Source organism: Aquarana catesbeiana, linkage group LG10 (genome assembly GCF_042186555.1).
Source record: "Aquarana catesbeiana isolate 2022-GZ linkage group LG10, ASM4218655v1, whole genome shotgun sequence".
In the NCBI taxonomy this organism is placed as follows: Eukaryota; Metazoa; Chordata; class Amphibia; order Anura; family Ranidae; genus Aquarana; species Aquarana catesbeiana.
The window spans coordinates 222,612,207-222,631,875 of NC_133333.1; the positions used below are offsets into that span (position 1 = coordinate 222,612,207).

At 43.1% G+C, this 19,669-nt stretch overlaps 1 protein-coding gene across 3 annotated transcripts in view; it reads left to right on the plus strand.

Moving 5' to 3' along the window:
* JAM3 (junctional adhesion molecule 3) overlaps nt 1-18,329 on the plus strand; it is a 78,761-nt gene extending 60,432 nt beyond the window's left edge. For 2 of the 3 annotated variants that reach the window (XM_073603350.1, XM_073603352.1), the window contains 4 exons: nt 6,477-6,576; nt 10,287-10,419; nt 12,479-12,533; nt 17,164-18,329. In XM_073603350.1, the coding sequence (XP_073459451.1) occupies nt 6,477-6,576; nt 10,287-10,419; nt 12,479-12,533; nt 17,164-17,199 (324 nt within the window). In that variant the 3' untranslated portion in view covers nt 17,200-18,329. The remainder of the gene's footprint in view (nt 1-6,476; nt 6,577-10,286; nt 10,420-12,478; nt 12,534-17,163) is intronic. The other variant, XM_073603351.1, reaches the window with a different exon arrangement.
* The last annotated feature ends 1,340 nt before the right edge of the window (nt 18,330-19,669 follow it).

A 19,669-nucleotide genomic window follows, 5' to 3' on the forward strand; every position in this document is an offset into this window, starting at 1 on the left:
CATGGACCGTGACAGGTCCTCTTTACAGTTAGACCCCAGATCTCTTCTCTAGCCTCCAAAGCATCCAATCAGACTGGCACCCGGCCAGTAAACACAAAAACCGAAACCATAAGGGACAAAATACTCGTGGCTTTGTTCTAGGTATGTTCCAGTCCTCGATCATCTCTATGGTTGGCCGACACAACCACCAGCTGCAAACCCGGGTTCCCTGGTGGTACGGGAGAGCCCAGGAAGGTGGCGGGAGGTGGTGGCTAATTAGCCGCTAGGATCTCTTTTAGAAAAAACTCTGCAACTCAAGGACATACAGGGACGTCCTTGGGTGGCAAGTGGATAAATTAGATTAAACCAATCATTGCACTTACAGGGTAATTGAACAGGTAACAGCCTCCATGCACTTCAATGGCATATTCACTTCCTAGTAAAGATGGCCATGCGCGCCGGAAATGATGTCAGCATAGACAATACTAAGGGGAAAGAGAGCTCCTAAAGTGCTATTGACCTGCTTATTAACCATAAGTGGTCATTAACATCTGGTGAGTGTCTCATAGATGGAGTGGGGAGAAGGCACTTTTAGGCCCTTTTACACTGGCGGGATCCGCCTACTTAGCGTGGAATCTCTCCGCTGATCCCCGCTTAGCAGGCGGATGACAGGTCCGTGTCCGCTCTGCTGATGCTAAACGGACACAGACACGGACACAGCCTACTGACCTCTATGGGCTTTCGGATTGAAACAGACTGCCTGTCTGTTTCCATCCGACTGTTATCCAATCCACCAGACGGATGGGGAACGGATCCCCATCTGTCTGTTTTTAGTGGATGGATCGGATGTCGGCGGGTGTCAACGGACACATAGAGGGCAATGGATGGTCCGATCGGGTCCACCTAAAAAAACTGACAGACTGACCCGATCGGTTTGCGCTTGTGAAAGGGGCCTTGCGGTTGATGTGGAGCAGAGTTGTTGATGAAGCAATAAATAAACCTTCACAGACTTTCTTTTGCAAAAGCACTTTATTTATTTATTGCATTGAGAGTAGGGACATTTATTGTTTACAATTGCAGCACTTTCATACTTAGTGGAATTGGAAGAACATTTTGTCCAATTGTTTTGATTTTGCAGATGGACTGCTGTATCTATCATTTTATTTGCATGGCATCGTGATTGCACAATATTGGTCTTGGCACGGGCTGTAATAGTTTAGTGAATGTAACATTTTAATATAGCACTGCACCAAGTTTATATGTAAAATAACCAAATATATTTATTGAGGGATTTTGAAAAGTCCATGGTATGGAAGGGTTGTATGGTTTGAGCAGGGTGTGGTTTCATATAGGGTCTCACTGATCTAGGACAGGGGTCTCCAAACTGCGGCCCTGGGGCCCTTTGCTTGCCTTTATCCGGCCCTTGGGGCACTATTCCATCTACTGACACCAACAACGGGGAATCAATCTTGTTGCTGATACCAACAATGGGGCACTATTCCTCCAACTGACACCATGAAAAGGACACAATTCCTTCTTTTGACACCAACGACGGGGCACTAGTCCTCCCACTGACGCCAAAGATATGGTATTGTTTACTCCCACTGGACACCTGGGCATTTTGTACCACCAATGGATCTAGTCTGACTCCCCTGAAGGACAGTAAACTGGCCCTTTGTTTCGAAAGTTTGGAGACCCCTGGTCTAGGGATAAAACATGGATTTTGGGGTTAAAGTGGTTCTAAAGGCAGATGATAAAAAAAACCTTCTGTGTGCAGCAGCCTCTCCAGCACCTCCTAATACTTACTTACCTGAGCCTCATCTCGATCCAGCGATGTTGCATGAGAGCCTCGGCTGTTCGGGACTTTCCCTTCTCATTGCCTGAGACAGCAGCGGATACCATTGGCTCCCGCTGCTGTCAGTCAAAGTCAGTGAGCCACTGAGGAGAGAGAGAGGAGGTAGGGCTGAGCCGGAGTTCTGTGTCTGAATGGACACACAGAGCAGCGGCTCATCTCGGGTGCCCCCATAGCAAGCTGCTGTCTGTGGGGTCATTTGGCAGGAGAGAGGGGTGAGGTGCGCCGGCTAAGTACTCGAGAAGAGGAGGATCTGGGCAGGTAAGTATAACATCTTTGTTATTTTTAAACCACAAAAAAAAAAAAAAGACTTTAATATCACTTGAAACCTTATTGTAATATATGGCAGAAATGCAGACAACAGTATAGAGTCAGTGGATTAGAAGGTGTTTGTGAACATGGAATAAAACTATATATTGATTAAGGGAGATGGCCTGGTATAGTAGCACAGGACATCTACTAACACTTTCAGACATACATTAATCTTCACTAAATGTGTCCATGACAGCATTCAGGGCTAATCAGTTGCTTCTGTTTTTCCCTGATGGGTTGCTTAAGAATCTGTTGGTCTGTAACTCTTTCCATCTCTCTGGATATTCTGCTGATGCAACTACTTTGTGATCAAGACCATGAAGGGGAATTTCATCTTCACTTCTTCTTTTTGATTTGGTGTCTGTTGCTTTCTGAAGAGTATGATCATTTGACATTACACTAGAATAAACATTATTTATGAATACCAATATCCCGTTCTTAGTGACTGCCATTACCTGCCATGTCTTCCTTATCAATGGACTTGAACATTCTGATCTTTGTTTTATACTGTATATGTTTTTAGTTTTCTGTTACAAAGAGTTTTGATAATATTTATTCCAGCATAACAGCTCATCACATTGATCGCAAATAAACATATAATAATACCAAAAAAGAAAACAAAGTAAAGTAAATAGATATGTTCAAGTCTTATAGATTCCAAGATGGGTCATACATAACATTTGGAAGATTGATATCTCAGTCTGGAACCTCGGTATTCTAGGACACGTTGCACCAAATATCGATTGAAAATGTCTATGCAGAGTTTTGAATGCAGCTTGCTATCAAACCATATATTCGATAAGTAGATTATCAAGGATATGCTATATAACAGTACTAGAAGTTAACCATGTAACCTTCCCTCCCAGGCGGATGCCTGGTGGCCTAATGAACTAAAAGGAAGAATGGGAAAGGAGATGAAAGGGAGGAAGAGAGGAGTAAGAGACCAGGATTAGGAAAGGAAAGAGAAATAAGGAGGAAGGGGAGTCCACATGGTGGGGAGCAGAAGCACGTTAAATCGAGAGAAGCATAAAGTCAAATCTGGAAGGTTGAATATAGGCAACCCATGGCTGCCAAACCCGAAGGAATTTGTCATGGGTGTCTGAAAGTATAGCCACAGCAGAAATCTTTAGATAAGCCTTAATCCCCAGTGTGAATGTAGGCTTATTGGTGAAGGGTCAGTGATACAGTGTGATAAGTCAATATATTTGTCCTGAAGTGGAGGGGTAGAAATTGGGGTTCGACCGATATTATTTTTTAGGTGCCGATACGATACTGATATTTCGGCAACCTCTCAGGCCGATAGCCGATAATTCTCAACATTTAAAATTTTTATTTTTACACTGTCCATTTACATTTTTTATTTTTTTTTGTAGCACTGTTCTTGCTGTCACAAGGAATGTAAATATCCCTTGTGACAGTAATAGGCAGCGATAGGTCCTCTTTATGGAGGGATCCGGGGTCTATAAGACCCTAAACCCCTCCACTGCACTTGAAAGTATTCAAAACGTCAAGATCTGCGTCTTTGAATACTTTCTATTGTTTAAAACAGGCGCCTTTAAGATACCAGTAATCCGGGAAGTGATGTCCGCGAAGTGATCTTCGGCCAGCCGGCGGACATGCCGGCTGGTTGCTCAGGCCTCCTGGTGGGGCTTGTAATAACAGCAGAGGGGCTGCTGAGCCGCATCGGCTGTTATTACAATAAAGCTAACCGTCCGCTCTAAAGAACGGTACCGGGGCACCCCGGTAAAACCGCTTAAAGCAATAACGGTAATATTGGGTATGTTTGTAAACGATACTTCCAAAAAAAGTGAATATCGGCCGCACCGATAATTGGTCAATCTCTAGTAGAAATAGAGAGAAATCCCTGATGTTGGCCCTTAGAGGCATTAGAATCTAATATGTAAAAATCCATATGAAGAAAGGCGGTATTAATCTAATCGTGGCCTTACATGCTTTGATTTTTCTTATTCGATCGATGTGTGATACAACCAAATTGCTTGAATCTGGCAAATAATCAAATAGCCACAACTTCTCTTCTTGAAATAGATTTGATTTAAAGAAGATTTGATCACACTAAAATGCTTTGGTCATGAATTCTGTCGTACTTTTGATTGACTAAATCAGGGTTCTCCAAACTTTCTAAACAAAAGGCCATGGGCCGTAGTTTGGAGATCACTGGACTAGATTATGAGATTGCATGGTGGAAAAAGAGATGCGATCCATAATTTACAATTGTATCTTCCAACTATCAATTGGATTCCACTTAGTTGTACAGTATGTGGCATATTGATTTGATTTGGGTTATTGACTATAGTTCGATTATACCTGTTGGGAGAGATTGATCGGAAAATAAATCACTTTTATCAAAGCCACCATATGGCCACCATAAGGCCTGTAGATAAGCATAATCCAGTTTCTGAGTCAGCAAGATTTTCTCTGAATTGCTGTTTAGTATTTTTGTTTGGGGTATAGCTTCATTAGTTAAGTGCTTCACAAATCTCCAAGCTTTCCTAGATGTCTGGTTCCTGCAAAAGAGAAGACAAACTCCCAATCCAAGGGGAATTAAAGTCCTAATCTGCAGCACTGCTACCGTTTTATAAGGAGCTTTGCATGCAATTCCAAGAGTCAAGATGATTTTGAACGCATTAACGAAGATCCCCATTTGTTTCTCTTTTGCAAGTCTAGAATATCCCACCTAAACTTGTGTGCAAATATTGGTCTTGCTTCCTTTTCCAGGAAGTTCCACATTGTCTCCAATGATTCAGGACCTCTTTCCTCCTGCTGGTGATTGCCCTAGTGATACACTACAGCATTCTATTCACCTTTTCCACTGCCAAGCCACACTGTTTTCTTATTTTTGTTATTATCTGAAATAAGCACCCCAAATCATTCTCTTCTGTAATTCTGACCAACCCTATATACCAACCCTATAGCCCCAATATTAACATGTGGAAGCACTTATTTATATTTGCTATTTTTTAAATTTTTTTATTTACATATCTAAAAATAACAAAAATGTGGTTATTTTACAGCCTTGGTCCCGATGGAAGGGACTTCCTTTGTGTTTGCTTCTATAACCGCTTCAGCCCTGGAAGATTTTGCCCCCTTCCTGACCAGAACACTTTTTGCGATACGGCACTGCGTCACTTTAACTGACAATTGCGCAGTCGTGCGATCTTGCACACAAACAAAATGGACGTCCTTTTTTTCCCACAAACAGAGCTTTCTTTTGGCGGTATTTGATCACCTCTGCAGTTTTTATTTTTTGCGCTATAAACAAAAAAAGAGTGACAATTTTGAAAAAAAACACGCATTATTTTTTACTTTTTACTATAATAAATATCCCCCAAAAATATATAAAAAAACTATTTGTTTCCTGAGTTTAGGCCGATACGTATTCTTCTACATATTTTTCGCAATAAGCGTATATTGATTGGTTTGCGCAAAAGTTATAGCGTCTACAAAATAGGGGATAGTTTTATGGCATTTATATTTTAATTTTTTTATAGGTAATAGCAGCGATCTGCGTTTTTTTAAATTGGAACTGCGACATTATGGCGGACACATTGGTCACTTTTGACACTATTTTGGGACCATTGTCATATATACAGCGATCAGTGCTATAAAAATGCACTGATTACTGTGTAAATGACACTGGCAGTGAAGGGGTTAACCATTAGGGGGCGATGAAGGGGTTAAGTGTGTCCTATGGAGTGATTCTAACTGTGTGGGGGGGTGGGCTTCAAGTCACATGACAGCGATCACCGTTCCCGGTGACAGGGAGCGGTGATCTCTGTCATGACACAAGGCAGAACAGGGAAAATGCCTTGTTTACATAGGCACTTCCCCGTTCTGAGGCTCCATGACACGATCCCGGCGGACATTGAGTCCGGCCGGTCCCTCGAGCGCGGTCACGCCTGCTATCCCCGGCTCTTAAAGGGGACGTCTATGTATGCCCATTTGCCCACCGCTGCCATTGTGCCGACGTATATTGGCGTGCAGCAGTCGGCAAGTGGATAAGCAAATTTGGCCTTGATGTTTTGGATGGCCCTTCCACTGTAATGTTGCCTATCCTACCAGAGACATCTGTTTGGCACAATGAGGCACCCGATGGGGCTTGAGAAGGGGTTGGATGTGGGGGAAGGGGTTTTGTGAGAAGTCATAGTGTTTGATCGGTGGAGAGGAGGAGTTGTGGGCATTTGAGGGGCTGGTGACAGAGATCGGGGGGAAGATTAGAGTCTAGGCTCAGGACTGCAGTTCACAGTTTGAAGCTTGGGTAGGACATAAATGCTTTGACCACAATAATCTAAAGTTTGCACTGTGTGTTTTGTAGGTATTTACTTCAGTTAATAAAGGAGACATGGGAATGTACTACTGTGTAGCCAGAAATTCTGCCGGAACTGCTCGTTGTGAGTCTCAGCAGCTGGAAGTGTGTAAGTTGTACATGTCACAGCTATTCGTTTTTTTTTTAACAACTGATATGCATCCCCTCATATTTACACCAAAGCATAAAACCGTAAATAATATATCTTAATCGTACAGGACATAGGAAAGCAAGTCACAGCCCCCCGGGGTTATATGCCGCTACCTTCATTTAATTTACGAAAACTGTACTGAGGATGCCCCCGTTGTACCCTCTAAACCATTCCTTTTTGAAATTTCTTTACTTCAAGTGACACTTCTATCAAGATCCAACTGATTATTGCCCCAGGGTTCATTTACCATTTCTGGATCGGTTACCCTCAGTGTACATCTTGGGAACTGTAACTGGACCCTGAAAACCATTAACAGGAGCCCCTGTTAATAATGATCTACAGCTCACAGTACATTAGTGTGATGGTCATTGAAAAAAAAAAAAAAAAAAACGCTCCTTACATTTATTGCCATTGGGAATATCCCCTGCCTTACAGGTGGCTAAAAAGATCATTGCTGTCTGTGGTTACTCAGCCGAGAGACAAAAGCTGCTCTTTGTTTAACCACTTCCGTCCCAGAAGAATTTACCCCCTTCCTGACCAGGCCATTTTTTGCGATACGGCACTGCGTCGCTTTAACTGACAATTGCGCGGTCGTGCGACATTGTACCCAAACAAACATTTTTTTCCCCACAAACAGAGCTTTCTTTTGGTGGTATTTGATCACCTCTGTGGTTTTTATTTTTTGCGCTATAAACAAAAGAAGAGCGGCAAGTTTGAAAAAAACAATATTTTTTACTTTTTGCTATAATAAATATCCCAATTTTTTTGTTAAATAAACACATTTCTTCATCAGTTTAGGCCAATATGTATTCTTCTACATATTTTTGATAAAAACAAATCGCATTAAGCGTATATTGATTGGTTTGCGCAAAAGTTATAGAATCTACAAAATAGGGGATAGATTTATGGCATTTTTATTATTATTAATTTTTTACTAGTAATGGCAGCGATCAGCGATTTTTATCGTTATTGCGACTTTTTGGGGACCATTGAGATTTATATAGCTATCATAACTAAAAATAGCCACTGATTACTGTATAAATGTCACTGGCAGGGAAGGGGTTAACACTAGTGGGCGATCAAGGGGTTAAATGTCTTCCCTAGATGTTTCTAACTGTGGGGGGATGTGACTGACTAGAGGAGGAGCCAGATCGTTGTTCCTACTTAGTGGGAACAGACGATCTGTTTCTTCTCCCCTGTCAGAACAGGGATTTGTGTGTTTACACACACAAATTCTCGTTCTGGCTCTCGCGCCCACGGGGCAATTGAGCTCGCCGACCACGCGCATCTGGTCCCCCACCGAGCAGCGGGCGCATGCACGTGCCTGCTATGGCTCTTTAAGGAGCTGCTGTACATATACGACAATTCACGCAGGAGAGCCATCCTGCCTCCGTATATGTACAGGAGTCGGTCGGGAAGCAGTTAAGGAACTTATAGCAACCTCTGGGGGAACCCTAGGGTTTCATGGATTCTGGCTGAGAAAGGCTGCTCTAGAGAATGTAATTTGCCAGGTCTCTAGGATGTCACTGCTGTCTGTGCGTATGTGCAGAATTTTGTGGTTAAAGGCGTGGTCTGCTGAGCCTGTTTGCAAAAGGCCTTTGTGCATGCCTTTAGATGGTGAATGCCTGTTTGGTAAATCTCTTAATAGATTTATTAAGGAGGTTACTGGAGAGAGAAATTTTTATCCCACAAGAAACAACCTAAGCCCACTACTACTACAGCTACTGCTTCTCAAACAAAACAGGTCCTTTCACTCCACCCAGGTACCCTTAAGTGAGAGGCGGGTCCATCCTGTCATTGAAAGCCTGAAGCTCTCCTTGCAGTGAAGGGGCACCACAACTCTCTAGGCTGGGGGGCCATCTGTTGGCATTTGCACCAGCTTGGATCAAAGATGTCCCAGGACCTATGAATCCAATCTGTCATTTCCAGGGACTACAAAATAGAATTTCTTTCTGCCCCCTCCTTGATTCCTACCCTCCAGGGCAGGCAGATTTGTAGGCATAAGAGGTGATCACTGCAGAGGAAAAGTTTCAAGGGTATTACTCGCACCTATTCACAGTCCCAAAATGAAATGGGGACATTCACCTACTTCCGGACCTAAAATCTCTTAACCAATATCTACATGTCCCCAAATACATCATGGAGTCTGTGAAATTGATCATCACTTCTTCAGACCAAGGGAATTTTTGCCATCAGTGTTTATCCAAGATGCCTATCTTCACATTCCTGGCTTCCCACAAACCAATGCTTTCTACTCTTTGCTGTGAGAGACCCAGATTTTTCATTTTTTTGCTCAACCATTTGGGCTTTCATCTGCATCAGGATTCTTCGCAAAGGTGCTTGTTCCGCATCTGGCCTGGATCAGATCTCAGGACATACAGATCGCAAGATACCTGGACAATCCTTTGCTGAAAGATACATCAGCCACAGTCCTGACCTCCAACATCCAAAAGATGATCCAGTTCCTTAAAACCTTTGGCTGGCTGGCTGATCAGCTTCAAGAAGTCTGCTCTCCAGCCTTCCCATCATCTGGAGTACATGGGGCTGATCTTGGACACAGTCCAGGCAAAAAATGTCCTTCCCCAGTGTAATAGAATGTATAAACAACTGACTCCATCTTAGATTCCCTTCCATTTTACATAAAGTATAAATTAACTTTGTGTGTGTGTGAGTTTTGCCATAATCAGCTTAAAAGTTTGCCATAATCAGCTTAAAAGTTTGCATAGAAACACACCCTATGAGATACTGTGGTTAAGCCGAATCTGTGTCAGCAAGTCAGCTATTTCCTGTTATCTATTCAAGCAGTCTAACTCTTGATAAGAAAGTGCTGAGTGTAAAGTTTGAATATATATATATATATATATATATATATACACGCTACTGTTGTATTCAATAAAGACAGAGATCTTATGAACACACTCCAGCTTGTTTCCCGTGTCTCATGTAGTCTCTAACGGATCCGAGGGTCCCGGTGGTCTGCCTGCATAAACCAGGGTGGTCTTCAAGGTGTACAATTCCTTTCACCCAGGAAGAGATGGTTTCTCTCTGATGTCCAGCTGTTGGACTCTCAGGTAAACCTGGAATCTCCCAACTCACTTCTGCATGGTGGCCTTCTTCGTGGCTCAGTTCCACTCAAGGCCTTTGCAGCTCAACATCTTTCCAGTGTGTGACAAGCAGATCCCTGGACTGCCTGCTATTGTCCAGCTAGGAAAAATTTTTCCTGGTAGTGTGGATTTCCAACTCGGCCCTAGAATCCAGGAAGTTGTTCCTTCCCCCTCTCTGCAGGGTATACAACTGCAGAACTGTCCAGGGAACCTTGTCCCCACAGGAGTTGATGCTACCCATCAACATTCTGAAACAGAGTACCGTAAGACTGGCATTGATTGTGTAGAACTTACTTTAAGCTCCTGAGTAGAACGTCTTCCTCTCCACAGTACCTCTTCCTAGTGTGCCTTTAATAAAGCATGGTGACTTAAAAAAAGTTTGGAAAGATGTCACAAAGAAATGCAAAGATGAGCATAGAATGGATATACAGCGCTAATAATTTTGGAAAATGTTCCCACACTTATTAAATCTATGCACAGTATTTTCACAGTAAGGCGTTGTCTTTAAGGTAGGGTCTTGTTTTATTGTTTTTAAAGTAATCTGAGCTTTGTCTTAATTTCCAGATGATCTGAACATTGCTGGCATTGTTGGAGGTATCCTAGTGGTGGTGGTGGTGCTGGCCTTGATCACTGTTGGCATGTGTTGTGCCTATCGTAAAGGCTACTTTTCCACCAGCAGTGGAGGAAGCGGGCAAAGGTGAGTTACCAGCTGTCTGAATCTTGTCACTTTCCTGTCTGCTGTCTCCTGCCAGTCATCAGACACGGGGAGGACAAAAGGCCCTTTATATCTCATCTGTCAGCAGAGGAGCAATGCTACATTTTAAAAGCAGTATCTCCAGTCTGTGTCCTACTGCCTCAGTCAGGGCACTCAGTGAAATGACATGTGAGATCTAATTGTAGCATATTATTTACATACAACTTTCTGAATAAACTTTGATAACTATTTATTATACTGAATCTCCCTGTTTTTCAGTTTCTAGTAACAATTTCAGTGATTTTTTAAAAAAATATGTAGATGTTTGTAAAGGCTTTTGTTATTGACTGAGTGCTGCTTATTCCATTCCCATGTGGAAGAGCAAAAAAGCCTTTTTAAAGCGGTTGTATACCCCGCATGGCCACTCGCAGGGCCGGAGCCATGAATCGGGAAGAAATGCAGAGGGAACATGTCAGCTCCCTCACCGGGAGGCGATGCTGGCACTTCATTGTAAGGCAGTGGTTCTCAACCTTACTAGTGCCGTGACCCCTTGATAAAATTTCCCAAGTTGTGGGGACCCCTAACAGTAAAATTATTTTCATAGCGTAGGTTGTCTCTTGCTGGGCGACTGCAGAAAGACTGGAGAGCAGGCTTCAAGAACAGCCCAGGATTCGTTGACCCCTGGCAAATAGACATTTGACCCCCGAGGGGGTCCGGGCCCCCAGGTTGAGAACCACTGATCTAAGGTATTTCATAATGGGCTAGTATGCGGTGCATACTAGCCCAGTATGCCTTTGCCTTGCAGGTTTTTTTTCTTTTTTCGGGGTATACAACCGCTTTAACTGTTCAAATGTCACATTTGCCAATCAGAAGACAGATTTTCTACCAATGATCATGCTCCCAACCAATTGGACTTAGCAGTTATATACGACTGAGTTGAAATTGATCCCTGCACAACGATCCTTCTGGCTGTCATCAGTGAAACTCCCACAGCTCTGCCATTTTACTTCATGGGGTGATTAGAGTGCTGTAACTCATGCTATATGGGGTAGATTTACTAAAGGCAAATTGACTGTGCAGTTGCTCCAGAGCTTAGTATATGAGAGAAAGCTCTGCTGACTTCCCCTTATACAATCACGTTCAAGCAAAAATGCTGTTTTTGTTTTTTTTTTTTTTTTCCTTGCTTGTGATTGGGTATTTTTTTGCAGTGTGCAGCTTTACCTCATTTTCTAAGCCCTGGAACAACTGCACATTCAAAGTGCATACTTTCTATTTGCCCTTAGTAAATCCACCCCTGTATGTTTCATTTTTCAAATTGTACATAGATAGGGTTGTGAATTGGAGAGACCTATGCTGTTGCCACATTATGAAAAAGTCCACCCATATGCTTGGCAAGTATAGCACTGGCCGTAGGGATTTCTAGAAGATCTGTGCTGAGAGAATTTGTTTTTATTTTTTTTTTAAAGCGGAGTTCCAGCCTGGGTGAAATAAAATTTAAAAGTCAGCAGCTACAAATACTGTAGCTGCTGACTTTTAATATAAGGACAGTTATCTGTCCAGGGTGCCTGCAATGTTTGCACCGGAAGCGAACTTGTCCCATCCATCGGCTCCGGGTGCAGGCGTCAGCATCCTTACTGAGGGCAACAGGAAGTGTAGTCTTGTGGCTTCACGGCCTGTTTCCTCCTGCACATGCGCGAGTCATGCGGTGTTTTCTGAATGGTCCCGTCGTCTTCTGTTACACACACGGGTCCTAGAAGGCAACGGGGTGGAAGGAGGAGGGGCACGATAAAACCATGGAAGTGACATACTTTCACCACCGTGACATGGGACAGATGTCCCGAAAAAACGGTATGAAAAAGAAGAAAAAAAGGGGGGATGTTCTGTTGTTTCAGAGAATTTTTGCCTGGAACTCCGCTTTAAGTTTCTGTATGTAAATAATACAATGGTGGTTCAGGTCTGCCAGTATGCTCTAACTATAAGAATTATAATAATTTCTGCTCAGTGTTGTGATGAAACTTGCTGTCTCTCTCTCTCTCTCTCTGACATTCTCCTTTTCCTCCAGCTACAAAAATTCTGCTAAGCCAGACGCTATGAACTATTTGCGGTCAAACGATGAGGTGAGGATGTGGCGGGATCTATTCTAGTTCCATGACATGTTGGCCTTCATTCCTAAGCTCATGTAATGTGAATTTGTTAATGTATTATATGTAACATGTGGCTTGCTGACAAGGATAAGCATATTAGGATTCAGTGTGCATACAAATGCAGAAGACTGCAGTGTTCGTCCAGGCAGACCATCATTTCAGTACCAGCTGTTCATATAATACATCACCAAATGTGAAGCTGAAGCTTGGTAGAAGTAAAAGGATACCGGCATTTGGAAAGGTATAGAAGATAGAAGAGTAATGCTGCAGAGCCTGTGGGATAGAAATCTGAGAGTTGCCATTGCTGTTTTTTTTTTTTTTTTTTATTAGTACATGTTTTGGGGCTGTTCTTGTTTTACTACTTAGTAGATCAATGAACTAAAGCAAGCATTGGATTACTAAAGACTAAAACCGGGGTCTTAAAGTGGTGGTCCTCCAGCTGTTGCGAAACTACAAGTCCCATCATGCCTCTGCCTGTGGGAGTCATGCTTTTAACTGTCAGCCTTGCAATGTCTCATGGGACTTGTAGTTTCGCAACAGCTGGAGGGCTGCCAGTTTGAGATCCCTGGACTAAAAACTCTGGCCCCCCTCATCCTGCATGCTTGTTTCAGTTCTGTGAATCACTGTTAACCGCTTCAGCCTTGGAAGATTTTACCCCCTTCCTGACCAGAGCACTTTTTGCGATTCGGCACTGCGTCGCTTTAACTGACAATTGCGCGGTTGTGCGACGTTGCACCCAAACAAAATTGATGTCCTTTTTTTCCCACAAATAGAACTTTCTTTTGGTTGTATTTGATCACCTCTGCGTTTTTTATTTTTTGCGCTATAAACAAAAAAAGAGCGACAATTTTGAAAAAAAACAATATTTTTTACTTTTTGTTATTATAAATATCCCCCAAAAATATATTTTTTTCCACAGTTTAGGTCGATATGTATTATTCTACATATTTTTGGTAAAAAAAAAAGCGCAATAAGCGTATATTGATTGGTTTGCACAAAAGTTATAGCGTCTACAAAATAGGGGATAGTTTTATGGCATTTTTATTATTATTTTCTTTACTAGTAATGGTGGCAATTTGCGATTTTTATCGGGACTGCGACATTATAGTGGACACATCGGACAATTTTGACACATTTTTGGGACCATTCACATTTATACAGCGATCAATGCTATAAAAATGCACTGATTACAGTAAAAATGTCACTGGCAAGGAATGGGTTAACACTAGGGGACGATCAAGGGGTTAATTGTGTTCCCTCTCTGTGTTCTAACTGAAGGGGGAGGGGACTGTGTAGGGGAGATGACAGATCGCTGTTCATACTCTTTATGAACAGACGATCTGTTTCTTCTCCTCTCAGAGAACCGTAAACTGTGTGTTTACACACACAGATCCAGGTTCTCCATGTGTCAGCAGCGATCGCGGGAGCCTGGTGGTGATCGTGACCGCCGGGCACTCTCATCGGCTCCAGAGGCGAGCAGCGGGCGTTTGTGCGTGCCCCTAGTGGCCACAGGGCGAAGTGACATACCATAACATCGCTTCGCCCAGTCATGCCATTCTGCCGCAGTACAACTTCGGCGGCTGGTCGGCAAGTGGTTAAAGCAAGGATGATGATGACAGCCCCAGAACAGCACCCACATTTCTGTCCTTGCTGGTCCTCTTAAAGTCTCCGCAGCTTTACGTATAATAACACCGCCCCAGGACTACATCACCTGCCCTGCTGCTCCATTACCTCTAAACATAGATGGGTACAGGCCCTGCTGCAACATTAACATAGGAAGAAATGAAAGGCTGGATTGGCCGCACTCCAATGCAATCTCTTTTTATTGATGAATATTGTAATTTATAGAGCAAACAGAGGTGAACTACAAGGATAAGCTGATGCGTTTCACACCTATATCTGGTGCTTAATCATAGCTTGAATAGCTATGATTAAGCACCAGATATAGGTGTGAAACGCGTCAGTTTATATTTGTAGTTCACCTCTGCTCTATGGATTACGATATTCATCCATAAAAGATTGCATTGGAGTGCGGCCATCCAGCCTTTCCTTTCTCCACAGCTTTACTTTTCCATTGTAGATGTCCAGCCATTTTCCTCCATCTAAGACCCCTTTCACACTGGGGCGGTGCAGGCATTAGCGGTAAAGAGCTGCTAGTTTTAGCAGCAGTTTACCGATTTTCAGCCAATAGTGGGGCGGTTTTAACCCCCGCTAGCAGCCGAAGAAGGGGTTAATAGTGCCCGTGTTGCGACGCTACCAAATCGCTTTGCAGGCGCTTTGGCAGCGCTGCCCTTTCATTCCAATGGGCAGGGATGGTGGAGGAGCGGAGCGGTGTATACACCACTCCCCCACTGCCCTAAAGATGCGGCTTGCAGTACTTTTTTTCCCATCCTGCAAGCGCACCGCCCCAGTGTGGAAGCACTCAGGTTTTCACACTGGGGTGGCTTGAGAGGCACTTTTCAGGCGCTATTTTTTGTGCTAAAAAGCCTGAAAAGCGCCCCAATGTGAAAGGGATCTTACTCTCTAGATGTTCTGTGTGTTCCCTCTTCATCTTTCTGTTTAGATGTCCTCTCCTCTCCATTCTTCTTTTCTAGGTGTCATGTCTTCCCTGTATATTTCTTTTTTAGTAGTCCTCTTCTCATCCCTTATTTCTACATCTCCTCTCTTGCTTCACCTTCCATTCTTCAGGTCTTTATTCCTCATCCATCCTGCTTCAAAAGAAAAAAAAATGGATGAGAAACAAATCATTCTCTCTGTACAAAGCTCTGTGTTTATTATCAACAGAGAGCTCTGATCTGTGATAGGACACAGCCGATCAGCAGGTCCTGGGCGTGAATCATTGACTGACTGGGACTTGCTGACAGGCTTCCGCTGTGTACATTCCTAAAGGGTGCCTGCCAGGGGACAAGCGTGCGCATGCCCTGAACCCAGAAGTAGACAGCAGGGTACGGTGACATCGCTTTGCTTGCACCGGCCGCTCGTCAGTACATTGTGGGCTGATGGTCAGGAAGTGGTTAAGGGATAAGTTCATCTATCAAGAAAAAATAATAAATACACATTTTTGCAGGAAAACAGTGCACTTATTATTTTTTTCTGCAGGAGCGGAAAGCATCGTAACCGTGAACAGGATCAGGGATTCAGTGTGGGGTTTCTGCAGGCAAGCCCTGTAGCTTTCTGCCTGCACCTTCATATGGGCTCTCTGTGTGAAAGCTGCTGGGCTTGTGAATGAACTACGAGAGCGCTCATCAGCATCCTCACAGTTCATTCAGGACTACAAGCCGTCAGCTGCGGTGGGTGATGGTTGTTGTAGTTCATTCATTCACAGGAAACTGTGAATGAATGAATGACGTGGCCGCAGTTTTTACCCACTTAATTGTTCTGATTGGATGTCATATGACGTCCTTCAGAACAAGCCGCTCGTGCGCTCCTCCCTTGAAACACACCGCATCACCTATTATGTAGGCTCTTTACCATGTGATCAGCTGTGTCCAATCACAGCTGGTCACAGTGTGAATAGAAATTGCCGGTTATAGACATTCCTCTCCTCACACTGACAGCGTGGAAGGAGAGCCGATAAGTGGTTTTCTCTCACAGGGGAGATCTGCAATGATTATCAGTGTAGCTCCAACAGTGATGCCAATCAGTGCTGACTTTCAGTGCACATCAGTACCGCTTATTACATTTTAATGCCTCATCAGTGCACGTCAGTGAAGGAGAAAATTTATTTACAAAATTTTATAATTGAAATGAAGAAAAACTTTTTTTTTCAATTTTCGGACTTTCAGTACCGGCTATCATTGCTGCCTATCAGTGCCACCTATCGCATTTTATTGCCTCCTCATCAGTGCCCCCTCATCAGCGCACATCAGTGAAAGAGAACAATTATTTACAAAATTTTATGATTAAAATGAAGAAAAACTTTTTTTTTTTAAATTTTCAGACTCTCAGTACAGCCTATCCATGCCCATCAGTGCCACCTATAACATTTTAATGCCTCCTCATCAGTGCCGCCTCATCAGCGCACGTCAGTGAAGGAGAAAAATTATTTACAAAATGTTATGATTAAAATGAAGAGCTTTTTTTTTTTTCAAATTTTTGGACTCTCAGTACCGCCTATCCATGCCCATCAGTGCTGCCTATCACATTTTAATGCATCCTCATCAGTACCACCTCATCAGCATATGTCGGTGAAAAGAGAAAAATTATTTACAAAATGTTATAATTGAAATAAAGAAAAATATATATTTTTTTTTAAATTTTTTTTTTTGTTTAGCAAAAAATAAAAAATCCAGTGGTAATTAAATACCACCAAAAGAAAGCTCTGTCTAAAAAAAAAAAATGATAAAAATGTTGTTTGGGTACATCATTTTATGACCACGCAATTGTCATTCAAAGTTTGACAGCTTAAAATTGGCCTGGGCAGGAAGGGGGTGAAAGTGCCCGGCATAGAGTTAAATTGTGACAATGGGTGCAGGAAGAAGATCCCCTGCCTGCTGTCACATGGAGGAGCGGATTGGGGGAAACTGGCCTCTAGAATCGTATTGTGTCAGTGATCCAGCACACCCCGAACTGAAAAAAGCTAACCTTATGATCTTTTTCCTAGGGCGACTTCCGACATAAATCTTCCTTTGTCATCTGAGGCATTGCTCCAGTAAGAAGCTTGGCGAAATAAAAACTTGCACTGAATTGGAGAAGACCGCACTTCACTATGAAATATTCATGTGTTGCCAAAGTCCAAGCAGCCCATCCTCCGCTGGAAGCGTGAACTTCCCGCCATGTGTGGGTGTGTCTGTACCGTTTACAGTATTAGCCAGATCACTGCCAAATATAAAGTTTTTAGTTTCCAGGAATTCACTGAAGCTGTTTGCAGAAAGTTGTCACGAGATGAACTGAAGTCACTTCATCAAAAAAAAAAAAAAAAAAATGAAAGCACAGATGAATTACTGAACATCAGGAAGGGGCTGACACCGACTCTCCCAGGAACTGCTGGGGCAAATGGAATGAAATGGGATTTGCTATCACAGAGAAGGGATCTATTATGTTATTGGTTCATCAGCTGGAAGATTTTTTCCCACAGTCTTAGGGCTACGGGCTTCGGAGCCCCGTACTGAGTCCGGTGAATAGTGACACTTTGCTGCCCTCTGCTGGTTGTGTCAGCAATATATTGTTTGTCGTTGGTATGAGTATGCTGGCTATGATTTTCTATTTTTCTGTTCTAATAACATTCAGTGTTTGTGGAGAGTATTTTTATACATGTAAATTTGTAATAATAGGAAAAAATATTGGGATAGGCCAGATATGTGTTGGGATGGGGAGGGAAGTGGGAATGTACCCGGTGCAGCCGATTTGCACCAAGATAATTATTTGTAGCGTTGGGAGGGAAATTTTAGAAGTGACCAGAACACTGGGAAGTAATGGGCACATAGTAGCATCACTGCAGGTAAATGGCTGCGGCTGCCTTTCCAGCTGTCTCTCACTGTATATATTAAACTAAGCAGTCATGGTTATTCACAGGCGTTCTAAGGTTTCCATTGTAAAGGTAAAAACTGTAAAATGGGAATTTAATTTGGGAAAGGATAGAAACACAGAATGGACAAAGGACATGCTTCATATTGATGACTTTGCAAAAAAAAAAAAAAAATGTATGACATGGAGCCAAATATTGTACATTATTGTGAAGTTATCGGTGGGGTAAGAGAATAGTTTTATAAATATGTTCTTTACTCTCTAAGCCGGTCATTTTCCAAAATAAATGATGTATATAGCAAAGTCATCCTGTGCAATGGTGTTAGTGGAGAAGGAGGGGGGGGGTCATCTGGGCCTTTCAGTGCCTGCTTAGGGTAGCACAAAAAACATTGACTAGCATTGTCTTCACAGCAGTGCACCCCTCTACTTTCAGAACCAATAAGATGATCACATATACAGCAGTGCACACCCTTCTCTGAGCCTGGTAAGGTGGCGCTATAGTGTTCCCCTCTCCCTGAGAAGCCTAGTAAGATCGCTCGATTATATATATATATATATATATATATATATATATATATATATATATATATATATATATATACACATATATATACATACACACACACACACACCAGGCCCATGTGTAACAGTGCACCCCTTGCTGTAGAATTTGGAAAGGTGGTCACGTATACATCAGTGCACCCCCTCTCAGCCTAGGTAAGATGGCCACATAGATACAGCAGTGAAGCTTCACTCTGCGGAGCCTGGTCAAATGGTCATATACAGCAATGCACCTCCTCCCTGCACAGTCTGGTAAGATGATCACAGATACAGCAGTGAACCCCCGTTCCTGCCCCTGCAAAGCCTTGTAAAATGGTCAAATACACAGTAATACATGCCCTCCATGCAGAGCCTGGTAAGCTGACCACATATACAGGAGTATACTCCCTCCCTGCAGAGCCTGGTAAGCTGACCACATATACAGGAGTATACTCCCTCCCTGCAGAGCCTGGTAAGCTGACCACATATACAGGAGTATACTCCCTCCCTGCAGAGCCTGGTAAGCTGACCACATATACAGGAGTATACTCCCTCCCTGCAGAGCCTGGTAAGATGACCACATATACAGGAGTATACTCCCTCCCTGCAGAGCCTGGTAAGATGACCACATATACAGGAGTATACTCCCTCCCTGCAGAGCCTGGTAAGATGACCACATATACAGGAGTATACTCCCTCCCTGCAGAGCCTGGTAAGATAAACACATATACAGGAGTATACTCCCTCCCTGCAGAGCCTGGTAAGATGACCACATATACAGGAGTATACTCCCTCCCTGCAGAGCCTGGTAAAATGACCACATATACAGGAGTATACTCCCTCCCTGCAGAGCCCGGCAAGCTGACCACATATACAGGAGTGTACTCCCTCCCTGCAGAGCCTGGTAAGATGACCACATATACAGGAGCATACTCCCTCCCTGCAGAGCCTGGTAAGCTAACCACATATACAGGAGCATACTCCCTCCCTGCAGAGCCTGGTAAGCTAACCACATATACAGGAGTACACCCCTTCCTGCAGAGCCTGGTAAAATAACCATGTATATAGCTGTGCACCCCCCTCCCTGCAGAGCCTGATAGAAA